The sequence below is a fragment of the Anoplopoma fimbria genome, chromosome 14 (genome assembly GCF_027596085.1).
Source record: "Anoplopoma fimbria isolate UVic2021 breed Golden Eagle Sablefish chromosome 14, Afim_UVic_2022, whole genome shotgun sequence".
NCBI lineage: Eukaryota > Metazoa > Chordata > Actinopteri > Perciformes > Anoplopomatidae > Anoplopoma > Anoplopoma fimbria.
Window position 1 is genome coordinate 2,465,745 of NC_072462.1, and position 18,962 is coordinate 2,484,706.

The 18,962-nt window shown below is 37.0% G+C and overlaps 3 protein-coding genes across 4 annotated transcripts; 1 reads left to right on the forward strand and 2 right to left on the reverse strand.

Moving 5' to 3' along the window:
* Window positions 1–339: 339 nt before the first annotated feature.
* Window positions 340–2,318, reverse strand: LOC129102085 (hydroxycarboxylic acid receptor 2-like). Its single transcript, XM_054612045.1, has one exon. It carries the CDS (start codon window positions 1,990–1,992, stop codon window positions 979–981), a length of 1,014 nt encoding a protein of 337 aa, XP_054468020.1. The 5' UTR covers window positions 1,993–2,318; the 3' UTR covers window positions 340–978.
* A 90-nt stretch (window positions 2,319–2,408) lies between these two features.
* On the reverse strand, window positions 2,409–8,829 carry denr (density-regulated protein). The gene is made up of 8 exons (XM_054612046.1): window positions 8,675–8,829; window positions 6,659–6,771; window positions 5,881–5,900; window positions 5,489–5,573; window positions 4,345–4,434; window positions 3,833–3,949; window positions 3,587–3,726; window positions 2,409–2,740 (listed from the first exon to the last, which is right to left on the reverse strand). Exons 2-8 carry the CDS (start codon window positions 6,759–6,761, stop codon window positions 2,696–2,698), a joined length of 600 nt encoding a protein of 199 aa, XP_054468021.1. The 5' UTR covers window positions 6,762–6,771; window positions 8,675–8,829; the 3' UTR covers window positions 2,409–2,695.
* Window positions 8,830–9,229: 400 nt separating this feature from the next.
* ccdc62 (coiled-coil domain containing 62) lies at window positions 9,230–18,754 on the forward strand. 2 transcript variants are annotated; one of them, XM_054612768.1, is made up of 13 exons: window positions 9,230–9,732; window positions 9,810–9,850; window positions 11,582–11,725; window positions 11,981–12,173; window positions 12,387–12,553; window positions 13,079–13,180; window positions 13,271–13,442; window positions 14,636–14,737; window positions 15,389–15,477; window positions 16,707–16,807; window positions 17,310–17,469; window positions 17,868–18,062; window positions 18,195–18,754. In XM_054612768.1, exons 1-13 carry the CDS (start codon window positions 9,666–9,668, stop codon window positions 18,252–18,254), a joined length of 1,593 nt encoding a protein of 530 aa, XP_054468743.1. In that variant the 5' UTR covers window positions 9,230–9,665; the 3' UTR covers window positions 18,255–18,754. The 2 variants fall into 2 exon arrangements, with proteins under 2 accessions (XP_054468743.1, XP_054468744.1); XM_054612769.1 differs by lacking the exons at window positions 9,230–9,732; window positions 9,810–9,850 and adding an exon at window positions 11,206–11,343.
* Window positions 18,755–18,962: the final 208 nt, after the last annotated feature.

The following is an 18,962-nucleotide window of genomic DNA, read 5'->3' on the forward strand; positions in this document are numbered from 1 at the left end:
CTAAATAACTATTTAGTATAGAAAAAAATATTTAGCATTTCAAAATAATAACCTAGTATTGCAAAGCAAAATAATGACAAAATATGGACTTAAATTCTTATTATTGTAAAGTAAAAAAAAAACTTTAATCCATTGTAGGAAGTGGAATAACAGTAACCCCTCATTTTTGGTTTACAAATTATGTTTCTCATTATTTAAAAAAGTACTTGTAGCTAAATAACTTGTAGCTTGTTTGATTTATATCCCTTTTCATTTTATGTGTATTCTCTGCAAGTTCTTCTTTTATTTATTGTGCGTGCAATACAAATTGACACAAACAGTAATACGTGTTTTTTGTTGGTCATTATAATATTTAATTCATTTATTGAAAACAAAATATAACAGAAAAAAGAAACAGAAATTTAAAAAAAAAGACACTGCTTTGACATTATTTGTTGGAATTCCCTGCACTCTCACTACCTTCATGGACTGAGCTATCCTGGTAAACTTTGCAGTGATGTTTGATTTACGTGTTAAATGACAGTTTAACGACTGCACGTTAAGTTTTTAAAACCTCCCTCTGGCTGTTCAACTGATTTATACTGTAAATATTACGTTACTGGGTAGCAGATAATCAGTGATTGACTATGTAAAGTGTTTTATGAACTCCTTTACAAAGAAAAAAAATCTATCTGATAGATACTGTTGCCTTTATGAGCATTTGCTGGGCAACAAGTCTGGGTCAGCGTGCAACGGAAGCCTTTTCGTTGTTAAAAATAATTGCTCTAATTAAAACACTCGAGGGTTTTCGTTTAACCTACACAAGTACACAGCACTTAGCTGCTAATTAGTACTTTAGGTGGGTAATTGTGTTGTTCACCAACACAGCAAAACCTCTTTCCTACATCATATTATAGTTTTAAACTAGGGTAATAGTATTTCTATCAGTAGCCAGGCCTTTAACATGCTTTATGTATTTATTAGAGTAACAACAGGGATTTAACCCTTTCTACCATCACTGGTGGAAATGTCATTCTCAGTTGTAGCCGTCTGATCTGTGATCTCGCTCCGTCTCAGCAGTTTGTTCAGGAGCTTGTCGAAGCTGCCGCTGAAGGCCGGGCTGGAGAAGTAATACACCACGGGGTTGAGGACGCTGTTGAAGTAGGTGAAACACACCGAGGTGTAGAACGCCAGGTTGGCCTCCTCGAAGTATCGGCATTCGTTGTACCACGCCTTGAGGATCCAGACGGCGATGCGCGATATCGTGCTGGGAAAGAAGCAGGTGATGAATATCAGAGCCACGGCCGCCACGAACTGAACGGCCCGTTTGATCTTCCCCTGCTTGTCCATGGTCCTGACCCTCAGCTGCCACGTGATCCGGATGGTGCAGAAGGCCACGATGGCCGTGGGCAGGAAGAACTGGGTGACGTAGAAGGTGTTGTGCCAGGTGGAGAGGGGACTGAAGCCCATGCAGATGTTGAAGCTCTCGCACTGCGTTCGGTTGCCGTTGTAGAAGAAGTGCTCGTTGGCGAGAAGGTACCCAGTGGCGAGAAAGATCAGACCCCAGAGGGCGAAGGAGACCCAGAGGGCGTAGCCAAGACCCATCCGGTTGATCCGGTTCAACGGGTGGACGATCTTAAAGTAGCGGTCGACGGCGACGGCGGTGAGGAAGAAGATCCCCGCCGCACGGTTGGCCGCCAGCAGGAAGAGCAGGATGCGACACATGATGTCTCCGTGAATCCAGTCCTTGCCGCGCCGGTAGTAGTCGGCCCTGAAGGGCAAGCAGAACAGCACGATGGAGTCGGCCACGGCCAGGTGGGTCAGGTACACGGCGTTGGGCTTCCACGTGTCCATGTGGAAGATGAACATCCACAAGGCCACGACGTTCCCCATCAGCCCGAACATGAACTCCAGGATCAGAACCGGAGGCAGAAGCCGGTCCAGCAAGGGCGACTCGAAGGCGCAGCACACGTCCGACGTGGAGAGATTCATCTTCGACGTGGAGAGATTCATCTTCGGTGTGGGAAAAACAACCGCTGCTGCTCTGAACAGAGTCAACGTAGGTTATGCTCCACCAGCTGACTTCTTTAGTAGGGTGTCGTGTGTTTGCGTTCATGCAAACGATCCTCGGACAAACATCTGTGCACCAAGCGTTATCTCTGGGGAGGCGGTATTGACCCAGAGGAGCGCGGAAACAACTGTAAATGTTATCTGTCTGGGGAGAGCGGCTTCATTATAAAACTATTATGCAGGCGAGAAGGTTCACTCATGGGGGAAGTGAGTGGGAGAACTGGAAAACAAGCAACCTGAGGCCATTTAAGTGACTCAGATAAAGCAGGTGACTTCATCCTCACAATCCTTTTTAATGCGTTTTTTTTGTTGTAATAAAATAGACACAAAAGAAAAGAAATAAAGTTGGAAAGAAGATCGACAGGCGAAGGAGACTGAAATTTATTAGCCTACAGTTTTTGCTTGAGTGAAGAACATTTGGGAGCGATTCACGTCATACCACACCTTTGGCAAACGAGAGAAAGCAGCTATTGATAACTAAAAAAAAAAAAAAAAAAAAAAATAGATGCCAAGTGAGTGGCCAAGTCCACAGCTTTTTATGAACAGTAAATAAAATAGGTATAAAATGACTTAATGTGTACATTTGGCCAGGTTGTCGTCGTCGTTACAGGTCACATCCGTTTCAGTAAAAGTGCATATTTGGTCTTCACTTCTTGACTTCACCCAGATCATCAATGCTCTCATCGTCCACCTGAAACAGAGACACAGACAACGAATTCAGTCTCGTAATTATAGTAACAAATACTGAAAAAGATAGAGCACAAAATGTGGATTAATCCGCCGCTAAAAAGTGTCCCCTCGAAATGCAATATTTCTTCCTGTTTGTTTGATTTTAAAAAAATGTAGTGACCAGCTGTTTTAGGAGATTACGTCGCCACTTTTGAAAGGGAAACTATAAATTGGTGTCACATTAAAAGATTGACATTGTTTTTTTTTGTCTTTTCATGGAGTTTGTTGACATTAAACCCCAGACTAATTATTCAACGATTGTTTGGGTTTCTTATTAGTTAAGTACTCTGCACATGAAGCATTTTTAGAACCATCAGCAACAGTTTTCATGTGCAGAATATCTTGTGAGAAACATAAAATACAACTGTGTCACTTTTAATTTAGCTTTGAGGCCGATTTGTGTCACTGCTCTAATCCCTGAAACTCATTTAAGCCGCAAACTGGTGTATAATTTAATCTGAAAGCATGACAACGTAGGTTCCACAGACTATATTTAAGATAAATACAAGTGCAGCATAAGTATAGTTGTGCTCATTCAACTTCCAGACTGCTCAGTTTCATCTCTCTTTCAAAACGTCACTCTCTTCTCAGTAATGGAGCCACATCCCTCCTCTCCTCCTGCCAACTATCTGACATATTTTAACATCACTGTAAAAGGTACAGAGAAGTTCAACTCAGTGCTAAATGACTAATTCACAGCTAGTTCTGCCTCACCCACCGGGCTGGAGTTTGAGGGGCAAAAGAGAAAACGATTACAGAAAAACAGAAGTAGAAAGATGAACAATTTAATATTTTCCATGCAGCTCACCTCGGGCCACTTCTCTTGAATGACGTCGATTATGTCGTCTGTAAAATCTCCCTGAATGATTATTTCATCCTCTGCTGTGACTGAAGCACCACAGGAGAATTTCTGGGCGAAGAACCGCTGAGCCTCTTTAAGTTCAATGTCTGCAAGAGTCAACGCAGAGTTCACATCAGAGGAGAATAAAGCATTAAGAGAAAGTAAAACAATCAGCGTTAAGAATAATAAAACACACTGAAACAAGTCTCTTACCAAATGTTGCCAGGCCACACACCCTTGTGACGTATTTTTTCTTGGCTCTTGGGATTTTTGCTATCGTGACTTTCTGAGGAACAGTCTTCTTTTTCTGTTTGATCTGTCCTCTCCCACCTTAGAAAAGAAGGTTAAACAAAAATAAACCAGATTAAAGTATCTTAACACTTTTATAGGTTTAATACACATAACTTAAACTTGTAATGTCACTATAAACATGCAACCACTAGAAAAGGAGTTTAACCAAAACAGCTAAATCCTGAACTACAGACGGCATTAAAGTTATAATTATTTTCATTAAATCAAACATGGATACCATAATATACAAATTGCCTTCACATGCACACAGGAAAAAAAATGTTTGCAAATGTCACCAAATCAACTGAAATCTTAAGGATCACAACTTAAACAAAGCAGCGTATCCATGAAAAGTTTATCCTTTGAATCCAGGTATAACTAACACCATAATATTCTATAATAAGACTATTAAAGTTAAACATTCGTCCCCCTACCTCTCTTCTGTTTCTTCTTCTCCTCCTCCTCTCCTCCAGGGGGAGATTCTCCGATGCCGAGTTCCTGCTTGGGCACACTCCCTCCAGGGCCTGTAGTTCAGAGGGACAAGAGGAAAATAATAAAAACCAAAACGGCCATAAAGCTTCTTACCTTTTGGATGAGTGCCATCTCTTTTTAGTGACAGACTAGCATTGCTGACCAGTGGGCCCATAAAACACAGCGGATTCTTCTTTCAGTTTGACGGCATTAAAGACCTTTAGACCCGGAAAGACTTGACCTCATTATGAAGTCGTTTCTCACTCTGAATACATTAAACTGAATTTCTAGACTCAACAGCACACATTCATACATCTGTGTTAAGACTTTGATAGTATACATTTGTCTGATTAACTGCTCTTCTTTCATGCTAAAAGACTTTCCACTAAAGCTCTTTCTGTTTATATATTATGTAAATTAAATTTTTGGCGCACATGAAAATCAAATACTCTTCCACAACGCTGTTACAGTCCAAATAAATCACTGTAGGTAAACAAATAAACAAGGTTCTAGCAGGTAGAAAGTGTTTTTAAATGTGCTGTTCTGCAGTTGGGTCAGTCATTACAAATTCCTGCTGTGAAAATGTGTCTTTAAAGGAAATATCTATTTAATAGAATCAAACCTGGAGTGTTGTGTTTAATATTTCACTCATTGTAAACATCATACAGCAGTACAACAGTGTCATACGGGCAGAAAATGTGGAATATGATTATTTTCCTAACCTTTTGATCACTTATGGGGGGTAAAAAGGATAAACACATTATGGGTACAGCAATAAAAAGGTGACTATTGGAAAAAATTTACACACCAATAATGGGATTGAGAAAAACATGTAAATATGATGACCTTACAAGCAGTGGCATTCATAGTTTATCTAGTCTCCATCAGATAGTTGTGTCATCTGAATGCACATAAGCATAAGCTGTACCACAATATTACATCAGCCAAAAACCAACTATTTATTCTCATGTAACAATAAATTAATATATAAACCTATACTGCCCAGATTTATTCTTAGCACACACGTGTTTGAAGCTACTGCATGCGGACTTTGGAGAAATTAAAGAAATATATACATCTTTGGGTTAAATCTTAAATGGCACTCACCTACAGTCATCCTGGCAAACACATCTGGAAAGTTCTTCTCAAGCCAATGCCTACATTTGGCTGGCTCGGGCATGTACTCACAGTACTGCAGACACAACAGTGTACATTTAGTTATACTGTAAAGAACTACTTAAATATAGAGTTTGACTTGTGTATAGACACTGTGTGCATGTACTAGTAGTTATGTGTGTTCAGCTTTGTTGTCCTTATATTTAGCTTGTGTCTATTCTTCCTGGAAACCGTTTTATTACTGTGTGAGATCAACTTTAAACCAGAGTCAAATTCCTTGTATGTGTACAGGTAGTTGGCTAATCTAAACCTCAAATGAGATATTTATAGATGCTTTAGTGAACATCATACAGTTTAGGTAATGAACATATCCTTAAACTTACCTCCGTAGGCAGAGAGCACACTGCAAAGAAACAAGAAAAAAATTCACATCGTCACATTTTCAAAAGGCATTAACATACAATATCCCAAGAGGGAATATTGAGATGATGCAGCAGCACAAAGAACAGATTAATAGAGAAGTAACAATATATTATAATAATAAGAGGTATATACAACTAGAATAAGAATAAAAGTAAGAATAAAAAGTATACAACAGCAATTAAAGACAAAGTTAAAAGGTAAAGTGACAGTGGTGTCGATAATAGCAGCAAGTCAGCAAATCTATTATATATGTAAATAGTGTACAATAGAATCATATATACGATAAAGTAATGCTAATGCTACTTAGTGTTGTCTGTATTAATATAGCAGCACATAATATAAATAAAATATCGGGCTGATTATTTTCATTACTGATTTTTCTGCCCATCATTTTTTCCAAAATTCGATAATTTAACTTATGAAACATCAACAGAGTCAAACACGATGCCTTTATATGTGTTGTGTAGTTCAACAAAAGTCCAAATACCAAAAATAATAAGTCTACAATGATATCTGACCAAGAAAGCAGGAAATTGTATCATTTGAAAGGCTGGAAAAGAAGAGTACAGAAAGTGTTCCGCTATCTCAGCTTGAAAAATGACAATTAAACAAATTGATTAAATCGACTGACTTTTCCAGCTCTTGTACAAAATATGATGCAGTAAGAGTGTAAGTCAGCATGGTAAGATAATATGGGAAGAGAAGATATATATAGATATATATATATATATGCTGTACCTCCACAGTAAAGTACTTTCAGTGGGTACTTTGAGTCAGAGCAATATGTCACATTTTCTGGTCTGCTTTCCAAAGAACCAGATTCCATCTCAGTAGTAGCCATCACAAATGATCTGAAGAGAAGACAGAAAAGAATGTAAAACAAAGTTGTATGCACAGTGTGGACATATATATATATACTGTATATTGTATTCGTACTAGTTTGTTTCTGTACTTTTGCTCTGGTTTATGCTTCTAGATGCTTGTTTAAGAAAGGAGATGCACTTATGACTTCTGGTGACTAGTAGTTCTCTTGAATACCTATGTTGAATACACTTCCTGTAAGTCGCTTTGGATGAAAGCGTCTGCTAAATGACTGTAATGTAATGTAAAATATACAGGGGACAAATTAAAGGAAAAACCTAAATAAAAGAGTCAAAACACTGAATCTTTCATGAGTATTCATATAATGTGAATAAAATGAATATACTATAAATGTTAGACAAAATGACATCATATGAACTATAATATACATTGAGTGTCTGATGCTATAAGTTTGTTTTTGTTTCTGTCAGCTGTCCTCAGGTGCACATATGTTAATGAGATTACCTGATAAAATAAGGCTTTTATATATATATATATATATATATATATATATATATATATATATATATATGCACACACACACACTCCTCATTCAATGGTTTTTCTTTATTGTTATTCTGTTGTTGAATAAAAATAACAATAAAGACAAACCATTGAATGAGAAGGTGTGTGTGTCCGTGTGTGTGTATGTATGTATGTATGTATATATATATATATATATATATATATATATATATATATATATATATGGGACAAATTAAAGGAAAAACCTAAATAAAAGAATCAAAACACTGAATCTTTGATGAGTATTCATATAATGTGAATAAAATTAATATACTATAAATGTTAGACAAAATGACATCATATGAACTATAATATACATTGAGTGATGTCTGTGACTGTCTGATGCTATAAGTTTGTTTTTGTTTGTCAGCTGTCCTCAGGTGCACATATGTTAATGAGATTACCTGATAAAATAAGGCTTTTATTTATATATATATATATATATTTTGGACCAAAATGTTAGAGAATATACTATAAATGTTAGACATAATGACATCATATGAACTATAATATACATTGAGTGATGTCTTTGATTGTCTGATGCTATAAGTCCTTTCAGTTGTCTGGTTATGTTTGTTTTTCTTCAATATTAATCTACAATGTTGGAAAAAATAAAAATAACAATAAAGAAAAACCATTGAATGAGAAGGTGTGTGTATGTATGTATGTATATATATATATATATATACACACACACACCTATTGTATGTATGTATTGTTATTTTTATTTTATTATATACACATATATATATATGTGACCTTCTCATTCAATGTTTTTTCTTTATTGTTATTTTTATTTTTTCAACTATAATATACATTGAGTGATGTCTGTGACTGTCTGATGCTATAAGTTTGTTTTTGTGTCTGTCAGCTGTCCTCAGGTGCACATATGTTAATGAGATTACCTGATAAAATAAGGCTTTTATATATAAATATAAATATATATAAATATATAAAGTAGAGAATATCTTGTGATGACATGTCTTCAGATGTGTCTTCATCAGACTCCACTGTGGACATCAGGAACAAGGCTGCTGCAGAGGTGTCATCATGAGCTAGCATCATGACACAGGCAGCAGCAGCAGAGCTAGTTAGCTTTAGCCGGCTAACACATGCGGCCTAGCTTAAAACACGTGTTTATAATCCAAACATCACAGGTAGAGTGGACACTGTGACAACGATGACAGACTGTGCTTTAATGTAAAACACCTCTGAGTTTAGTTAAGAGTGGTGTCATTCATCAGGTAACCGTGGACTCACCAGCTGTCACCTGTGTTAGCTTAGCATGCTAACTAAGCTAGCACCGCTATTTAAACGGGCTAAGCTGCTAAAATATAACTTGTTAAAGACAGATAACGGGCTACGTACCCTCAGAAATATGTTCTTAAAGTTGATGTCTCGTCGGTGAACCCGCTCGCATTATTATTAACGTTAGTTTGACTTTTTAGAAAACCATTCTTAGTGAGGTTTTAGTTGGCGTACTTTGAGCACGCCTAGTGGCGCTTCTTGTTTTAGTCGCCGAGGTGGTCGATGCGCAGCGGGGATGCGCAGCAGCGACCCCTGGCGGCCGGAGGACGAACACAACACTGCACGGTTTTATTTAAATCTATTATATTATATTATATTATATTATATTATATTATATTATATTATATTATATTATATTATATTATATTATATTATATTATATTATATTATATTATATTATATTATTTAAAAAATAGGTAACATTTATTTTTAAGTAAATATTATTATTTGTGAAAAAAATAATTTCAACTCCTTTAACGGCATCTTCTAGGCTATTTAAAACAAGGTTAAGCCTAGATGACCGGAAGTAGGAACATAATTAATCTAATTAATTATTTTTTTCGTGTTCCAAGGCAATACATTATAAATACTCTTATTATACTTTAGTTCTATTATTATTATTTTTTTTTAAAGTTCAAAAAAATTGTCGGAAAAATACAAACTGGATGTACGTCGGCGTGACGTCACTGTCCCATCACCACTGAACTCCTTTACGTTTCAAAAGTTACACTTTCCCAAGAAGCTAACGTTAGCCGGCTAGCTAGCTAGCTTGATTTAAGTTCTTCCAGATTCTTTTGTGTCTCCACATAACGATGTATGAAATATATTCTGAAGCTTCTGGTTAATTTATACAAACGTTGAAGTTATTTAATCTAAATTGCAGAGTTTTAGTTCACTTTAGTGGTTATATTAGCCTTGCTAGCTTATGCTAACGTTAGCCTATAAAACGTGCTCAAAACCACAACAATGGAGGTGACATAACACAGGGTTACTGGGGGGGAAACATAAATACATTGGGTGTGATCATATAGTGGGTGGCTGTTATGATGTGATGGATGAAGGGGACAGACTGACTGGTTCCACTGGGAGAGCCTCAGACTGGTTCCACTGGTCAAAAGGTAAACAAACCAACAACATTAGACATTAAAGTCTGATGTGAAGGTTTAAAACATCCATTCTCCACTTTGCCTTCCAGATACTTCAGCTGAGCTCTGGCACAGCACTCCAGTTAAAGAGGTCAGTGAGGTTTCTGTTCAATTCAGTTTGTTTTATATAGCCCAGAAAAATAAGGCTTTTATGTACAGTACCAGTCAAATGTGTGGACACACCTTCTCATTCAACTACTTTGAATAATCTAAAATATAAAACATATTCTGGTTTGTTGAGCATTTGTTTGTTTACCACATAATTCCATATGTGTTGCTTCATAGTTTGGATGTCTTCAATATTAATCTACAATGTAGAAATAAAGAAAAATAAAGAAAAACCATTGAATGAGAAGGTGTGTCCACACTTTTACTGGTACTGTATATAAAAGCCTTATTTTATCAGGTAATCTCATTAACATATGTGCACCTGAGTACAGCTGATAGAAAGAAAAACAAACATAACCAGACAACTGAAAGGACTTATAGCATCAGACAGTCACAGACATCACTCAATGTATATTATAGTTCATATGATGTCATTTTGTCTAACATTTATAGTATATTCTCGGTCCAAAATATTCCATCGATGTTCAACTGGGTTCAGATCTGACAGGAGACTGTAAAGGCCGTAGCATGTTATTCACATTATATGAATACTCATCAAAGATTCAGTGTTTTGACTCTTTTATTTGGGTTTTTCCTTTAATTTGTCCCCTATATATATATATATATATATATATATATATATATATATATATATATATATATATATATATATAGTACCAGTCAAAAGTTTGGACACAACTTCTCATTCAATGTTTTTTCTTTATTTTTATTTTTTTCTACATTGTAGATTAATATTGAAGACATCCAAACTATGAAGGAACACATATGGAATTATGTGGTAAACAAACAAATGCTCAACAAACCAGAATATGTTTTATATTTTACATTCTTCAGAGTAGTTGAATGAGAAGGTGTGTCCAAACCTTTTACTGGTACTGTATACAAAAGCCTTATTTTATCAGGTAATCTCATTACCTTTTTGGTCCAAAATGTTCCATCGATGTTCAACTGGGTTCAGATCTGACAGGAGACTGTAAAGGCCGTAGCATGTTGTTCACATTATATGAATACTCATCAAAGATTCAGTGTTTTGACTCTTTTATTTAGGTTTTTCCTTTAATTTGTCCCCTGTATATTTTACATTACATTACAGTCATTTAGCAGACGCTTTTATCCAAAGCGACTTACAATAAGTGTTTTCAACATAGGTATTCAAGAGAACTACTAGTCACCAGAAGTCATAAGTGCATCTCCTTTCTTAAATAGCATCTAAGAGCATAAACCAGAGCAAAAGTACAGAAACAAACTAATACGATCTGTTCACATGCGACATCCTCTGTCCTTCCCTCACGTCGGCACAGGAAAAACTCCCCTAAAAACCCTTCAACAGGGAGAAAAAAGGAAGAAACGTCTGGGAGAGCGACAGAGGAGGGATCCTTCTCCCAGGATGGACAGAATGCAACAGATGTCATGTGTACAGAATGAACAACATAACAGAGATACAACACATGCAATGTATATGACATAAATGATTCATATAATAAGAGTAGTAAGCAGAGGAAGGAAAAAACAATGAAGACTACTTATAATAACAGCAGCAATTATTATAGTAGAATTATAATTTTGAAATAGGGAATAGTAATTTGACTAATAATAATAATGGTATATTATTATATACCATTATGTTAAATACACTCATAAAATAAAAGGAATTCAGAGTCTGATTGTGATGTGTATATATGCAACTTTTCAGAAAAATGGTGCTGCTTGGTTGGATGGTAGCCAACTGTCTGTTCTAAGCAGCTTCAAGATGGACAACACAGCAAAACAGTGGGCGAGAAGTTCACCTCCAATACCAGCAGACACACTCTGTCCTCCCAGCTCGCAGGACTCCGAGGTGGGATTCAATTTAGCCCCTAGGAGCTCCATGTTCCTTGTTTATAATGTATTTTATGATGAGTTCATGTGCAGGTTACAAGCTCCACCATATCTGATGCAAATTTCCCCGCTGCGAGACTAATAAAGGATTATCTTATCTTAATAGTCAGCTGTAAAAAAGAGCTGTGCACTCACAAACTTTTAGGAAATATTATAAACAGGCTTTATTATGTTGACATTAGCTAAACGTGTCTCTCTGTGTGCTTTGCAAAAGTTCCCTGTGAATGACCCGAGTGGCTCCACCATCCAGAGGCAGAGGAGGGAGCTCCAGCTGCTGATGGCTGAGCTGAAGGACAGGGACCGCGAGCTGAACGCCATGGCTGCCTCCCATCATAAGCAGCTTCACGCCTGGGAACAGGACCGCCAGAGGGTGCTCTCCCTGGAGCAGAGGTGTGCCCGTTTGGATGGTGAGGACACAAGGATTTTTTCTTTGATTTGATAAAGATCCGGTCCTCCTTTACTATTTCTAGATTTGCAAATAATGTAGAATGATAAATCATGAATATATATTTATTTTACTTCTGTTTGTCTATCAATCAATGCCCATAACAGTTCATTTGTTTTTCTGTTATTGTTTCAGTTCCAGACTGTGAACGTGGTTGTTTTTCCTGTTTGTGCAGATGAGTTGCAGAAACGCAACGAGGTGATCCGAGTCCTGACTAAACGAGTGTGGGCGGTGGAAACCAGGAAGGAGGAGGTCCAGAAGGAGCTCAGCGTAGCTCAACAGCAGCTCTGTGAGCTTGAAGGGAAACAGCAGAACATCAGCCAAAAATGTCAAGACTTTGAGGTACAATTAAAACATAAATACACATTTATATTCTCTATATTTATATCACATTGTATGGAAATAAGGCAGATATAGAGCTGTGAGAAATAGCTGGTGTGATTAAAAAGAGGTACCTTTAACACATTTATCAGATTATTTTCTTGGTGATAGTTGAAGGATAAGGCTGATGATATTCTATATTTCTACAATATATCACACTTTGATACACAATATTTATATCAGGATTTTTACACGCAGTCAAAAATAAGCTGAATTTAAAAGTAGAATAAAAGCTACACAATACTTGCTTGTATGATGGTTGGTTTTTGTCTTTTTATGGGATTTGTTGACAATAAGATGTTTTCTGGAAACATAGGCTTGTAATAGGTGTCTTTGTATGTAGGAGGATAAGAATGAATGATTTAATATTATGTAATATTGCTTCCAAGTGTATTCTCGAAGTCTTTCTTCTCATCCTTTTTATACTCAGTAGAAAACAGTCTTAGTATCTCTGCTTGAAGGTTTAAGTGTCTTTGTGTCTCTTAGGAGAAGAACCAGAGTCTGAACTCCACGGTCATGGCTCTGTCCTCTCAAGTCGGCTCTCTGCAAGTCAGAGAGGAGGAACTGAGCTCCATGCTCAAACTCAAGGTACTAATATTTCTTTGTATCTTCCATAAATAGAAGATAGTTTTGTATCTTTTTTGGATTCTGATATTCTGCTACTTTCACCCCCATCAGGACAAAGATGTGAGCGAGGCCTCTGGTCATGTGGTCGACCTCACAGGGCGCCTACGAGATCTGGAGACAACGATGTCAGAGAGTCGCTCACGGGAAAATCAACTCCTGAGAGACTCAGAGGAAAATAAACGCCGCTACAGAGAGTCCAGATACGAGATCTCTCACCTTAAAGGTACACGAGTAAAACTGAAGGTGTTCTGAATTAAGAAACAAGTCATCTTAAACTTTACTAAGTACAATCTTTACGAAGTGGCAATCCCTTAGATTTCAGTCCTGGTTTATTTACAATTTCTATTTTGAGTGAAACCTTTATCAGTCTGGTGTCTTTGGGCTGCGTCCGAAATACCATACTAACTAACTGTTGGTCATTTTTCAGAGCTGCGTGCATAGTTCTAGTTTTACAACAGAAAAACAGTTTTACAGCTATTTTTCCAGGTGTGTCAAAACAGACACCCAGTAATAATGCAAATATTTGAATGTTGCAATACTTTATTCAGTGGGCCAGAGGCTCAATCATCATTTTGTTAACTAATTCAGCGTTAGATAATGACTTAAAATACATTTATTTAAATGAAAATCCTAAAGATTGCCACTTTAACATGGAATCAGACGACCTGAATATACAGAGTTAAAGGGCCAGTGTGTAGGATTTGGTCACATCTAGCAGTGTTGTTGCAGATTTCAACCAACTGAATAAGTCTCGACTCACTCCTCACTTTCCAAGACTGTGGTAATGTGAGCTGTAGAGTCCAAAACTATGGTAAACTTTTCCTCACTCAGAGGCCGTCCATACCATAATGTCACTACTTTAGAAGCAATGGAGGTCAGACGGCAGCTGACGGTGCCACAGTTTTAGAGAACTATGTTGACCTTTAGGTGCTGTGACAGCGTGAAAGTCTCTCTCTAGAGTCCGTGTTGGGTTTGTCCATTCTGAACTACTGGAGAAACATATCATGCAACATAGCGTCTCTGTGAAGAGGACCTGCTCCCTATGTAGATATAACGTACTCATTCTCAGCTAACGATCAGGTGATTATACACACACACAAATAAAAACATAGTTATAAATAGTAAATATCGTTTCTACAAATAGATCCCCTGAAATGCTCACTGGCCCTTGAAGACATTAGTATGCTTCAAACTAAATGCTTATCCAGTCACTGTACAGCGTCTAGAAACCTCTCCATGTATCAAAACAATTATCAGATCTGCACATTTAAGAAGCTGAAACTAAAGGATGTTGTCATTTTTGTTTGAAATCAGTTATCTAAATACTTGGCTGTTCATTTTTTGTTGAATTACTAATATAAGAAGCTTCTAATTATTCCTGCTGTCCTTGTCTTTGTCTCTCTCCTGCGGTCACAGAGGAGCTGCAGCAGCAGGTCACACAGAGCAGCACTCAGAGAGAAGAGATCATCCGTCTGAAACAGGAGCTGCAGCTGCTCCGTAGAGATCTGGTCCTGTCAGGTACATTAAACTACAGCAGTCCACTCTCAAGCTGTCAGTGTTTTTAAATGATTTATTAGGTTGAAATGTCAGTATGTATTGTCTTCGTTTGTTTCAGGATTTCATTTATCCATTTATGTATTTATTTATTAGGAATTTTAATCCTCTGCATATTTGTTTTTATATTTATTTGTATGTTTACTGCTGTTATTTAATTTTAGCTTTTTGATCTGTTTTGTGTTCCTTGATTATTCTCAACACATTCAATTGAATTAATTTATACCTTTTTTTAACCTCTGTATTTTATATTCTCCATGGTGCTGCTATTTTTGCCTTTTGCTGGTTAAACAAAAGCAAAAAATACACAGTAAAAAATCAACAAAATACATTTTAGTGATGCACGCACAACAGAATTTATCCACATAGAAGCTTCTCATCATTTAAATTATACGAGGGCTGTAGCTGTGAATTTATTATTTAGTCTAGACAACAGTAAAAAGCAGAACATGTCACATTTGAGATAACAACCATGTTTCTCTTAGGAATCCTGTGTACATTCCTGTTTTATCTCTGCAGTGTCTTGATTTTGATCCGTGCAGTCTCTGCTTTGAGCCTAAAAAAAAGTGAATGTTCCTGCTGAGATAAGTGCAGCATTTTAATGTTTGTCACCAGGAGAGGGAGACAGCTGGAGGGACGAGATGCTGGAACTGTCTCGCTCCAAACAGGAACGCACCATGTCGGAGCTCCGCTGCTTACGACAGGTACAGTGTCTGATATGTGATGTCTCATAGAGAGATTAAAAACAAAGTCATTCCCTCAGCCTCACAGGAAACCTAGAAAATGCACCAACTTGAAAAAGTTGACAAAATTATCATTTGATCAGAGTTCAGAGTATACGTCATTTCTTCATTCCTGCTGCTCACACTGAGGCGTCTCTCTGGTTGGACAGCATTCCTCAGAGGTCTCCTTTAGTCTGTTTACTGGGTCACTGTCATGTACTTATACTTATACTTGTTTCAAAAACACAACAGTGACAAGAAAGTGTGTTTAGTTACGTTTCATAAATTAAATCACAACAAGGATTTTTCAACATCAGGATAAACTTTATTTGGACAATTGAGGTGTTGCAGAGAAGCACATGGACAGAAATAAATACAGCTAAATAGAGAATGTAAAAAATAATAATAAAAAAAGGTATATAAGACTAATACAAGAATAGTAGGAGCAAGAACAAGAGCAATTAAACACTAAATAATAAGGTAAAAGTGAGAGTGATGGGATGTAATTAGGAGCAGCAAAGTCACAGGTTGTAGTGTAAATATGTTGAAAATAATGATTTGAAAAGCTTTTCTGTATCGATATAATACAGTTATTTATGTACTAAAACATTATAAAATATTAACATAATATATAAAGTATAGCGATAGGATTTAAGCTATAATATGAGGTGAAATGTAGCAATATAATCTAACATAATATATAGTATCGTAGAGCAATATCTTCCTCAATATTCAACACCAAAATTAAAATAATAAGGCTAAGAAATTAATTAAATAAATTAGGCATTAAATATATAAATAAATTTAAATATATAAATGAGTCAATAAAGTTTATCGTTCGTATATAGTTTATGATTATATGTATTTATATATTTATTGCCTAATTTATTTATTTTGGGATTTCTTTCAAAGACATTTATTTATTTAATATTTAATTGAATGGCATTCCATAATATAACATACTTACATATTTATAAATTATAGTATAATAAATATAATATTTAAGTCTAAAGTCTAAAGACAAAGTGAGAATTTTATTTAGATCCATCTCGTTACTAAACCTCGCCCACATATTCAGTTTAACTCGGCTGTACGTCACACTGCAAAGATAAAGAACTGCTGTTTCACGGTGACTTAGAAGTGTTGGTCATTTTGTATCTGATGCTGAGAAATGTAAATACATAAAAAAATCTGTTCATGTGCTTTTACAGGTGTGTGAGAATCAGCGTAATGACCTGCAGCTTCTGCAGTTGAACCTGGAAAGTGCTCGTGAGACACTGCGGGAGAAGAGCAGTCAGGGGATAGCTGGAAGGTGAATAAGGCGTTTTACTGCAGTAGATGAAGTTTGTAGAAACAGACAGTAGAACCAGCACGACAGAAAATCAATGTTCTGCTGTCGACGTATTTAGGACACCTAAAAAGAACCAATATCAGTTTAAGTATGCACTATATTTATAATATTTTCTCCTCTTTAACTTGCTGTCAGATCTTTCTGATGGGAACTAAAGCAGCTATCTATACTCACTTCAAATTCGCCAGACTCCATTGTCATTTTAGCTTGCAGAGCCTGATTAGTTGTCGGTCTACCGCTGCCTCATAGGTTAGTTTGTTTCTGTTATTGTGTGACTTTGGTGAATCCGAACCAACTCTCTGAAACTCTAAAGTCACACGACACAAACACACTTACAGATGGAGGCAGCAGTAGACTAGAAACTCCTGTGTTCTGAGAGGTAAAATGCGTATTTTAAGAGGCTACACACTCTTTGTTCGTGTCATAAATGTGTTGTTTGGTTGTCCTTTTGTTTGTGTCTCAGTCAGGACGAGTTAAGGTGTGTCTGTCTGAACAACCGCTCGCCTTCATCGCTCAGAGTGAAGAACTCGAGACCTTCACGAGACCCCGCCTCTCCTCCAGCAGCCAATCAGCAAGTCCGAGACGACGGTGACCTGGGAGTCTTCTCAGCTCACTCCATTGATGTAAGACAGAAACACAGTTCTGTCAATTAACACATCAAAAAGTGTTTTTTTTTATCTTTGAAGTCAAGATAAAATACTCATGATCACACAACTTATATCAACGTTGGTATGTTCAACGTATTTCTAATCACGTAAGAGATGATTTCAGAGATAAGTTGTAGCCATAGACCTCCTGTTTGATAAATCAGACTTCGCACAAGAGGAACATATTAGTTCATCATAACAGCTGGATCATGATGGTGGAAATGTCCTGGAAAATGATTTCTAGAAACAAGGGGGAATTCTGGAGGTGCTGGATTATTTCTACCTTTTCGACAGAGCCAGGCTAGCTGTTTCCCTTTGTTTCCAGTCTTTATGCTAAGCTAAGCTAACCAGCAAGTCCCCCTTTCTCTCACCAGGGTGACGATCCGCTGTCCAGCTGTTTTCTGCAGCAGCTGTTGGACGAGTCCAGGCAGCTCGTCAGTCCAGAGCACAGCAGTCACAGTGTCCCATCGATGAGCTGTGGGACCACCGAGCCCCTTTACTCTCACCAGTGCCAGACATCCCTCCACCATCACCACCACCATCACCAGCCGAACACCGCCACATACAAGGTAGAGGAGTTTCATGATGCTGGTTTGTATTCATGAGGCGTATCATCGAGGGTGTGAAGTGTCCGTTTGAACGGCTCCTCCTTGTTGTTTGGGTGTGTTAAGACATAACAGTTTTTTTTTTTTCTCCAACAGGACAATGACACTCCACCCAAAGCCTGCCATCGACCAAAGTCAGCCACGTGGACGGGTTGACATTCACAAAAGCACAGATTTTATATATTTTTTATAGCTGAAACATCAGTATTTATCAAAGTGACTTCATGTGCTAAACTATTAAGCATTTAATTAACAGTCACGTATTCAAAAAAATCAGTGTTACAACAGAACCTGTGAGCTCACAGCTGAAGGATAAACTGTCTCTCAGGGAAATGATGAAGTAAAAAACATACATTCATGTCATGAATTTGTAACTTTTTTATACTATTAATCGTGTGTTTTTTATTTGGTGGCACTGCATCCTTTTTTACCTACATGTCTATGTTTTTAAAGGCCCTGTTCAGATTGTAAAAGGCTGTGTTGTGTGGAGTGGGTGAGATGTGAAACCAGTCCTACAGGGCTGGTGACTGGCTGTCTTTCCAGTTTCACTGCTTCCAGATTCACCGGTGACTCAAGAGGAAACAGTCGATGGCTCTGAACAGTTTGACATTTTATAACCTGCTCACTGCTTTTGATTAAAACAGTATTTATATGAAAAACGCATTGTCATTGTTTTGTTTTTATTACCTGTGAATGAATTAAAGTTGCGCGTTTTTACGCATTTGGAGAGCTTTTACGCGCAGGAGAAACGGATTGGTTTACTTGTACTCAGCTTTGTTTTGAGAAAATCTTTTTTCATTTGAAGAAGAGATTTGAATATTTTTTGGGATACACCTATTCTTATTTGAAAGAGGAACGAGAGCT

Bases quoted from the DNA above. Each gene is read 5' to 3' on its own strand.
- LOC129102085 (XM_054612045.1), bottom strand. From the start codon at position 1,992: ATGAATCTCTCCACGTCGAAGATGAATCTCTCCACGTCGGACGTGTGC.
- denr (XM_054612046.1), bottom strand. From the start codon at position 6,761: ATGGCTACTACTGAGATGGAATCTGGTTCTTTGGAAAGCAGACCAGAA. The intron at 5,901-6,658 runs GTACAGCATATA...GTTTCTTTGCAG, and splicing joins GAAAGTACTTTACTGTGGAG to TGTGCTCTCTGCCTACGGAG. The intron at 4,435-5,488 runs GTGAGTGCCATT...TCTGAACTACAG, and splicing joins GTTTGCCAGGATGACTGTAG to GCCCTGGAGGGAGTGTGCCC.
- ccdc62 (XM_054612768.1), top strand. From the start codon at position 9,666: ATGGATGAAGGGGACAGACTGACTGGTTCCACTGGGAGAGCCTCAGAC. The intron at 9,733-9,809 runs GTAAACAAACCA...TTTGCCTTCCAG, and splicing joins CTGGTTCCACTGGTCAAAAG to ATACTTCAGCTGAGCTCTGG. The intron at 12,174-12,386 runs GTGAGGACACAA...CTGTTTGTGCAG, and splicing joins GAGGTGTGCCCGTTTGGATG to ATGAGTTGCAGAAACGCAAC.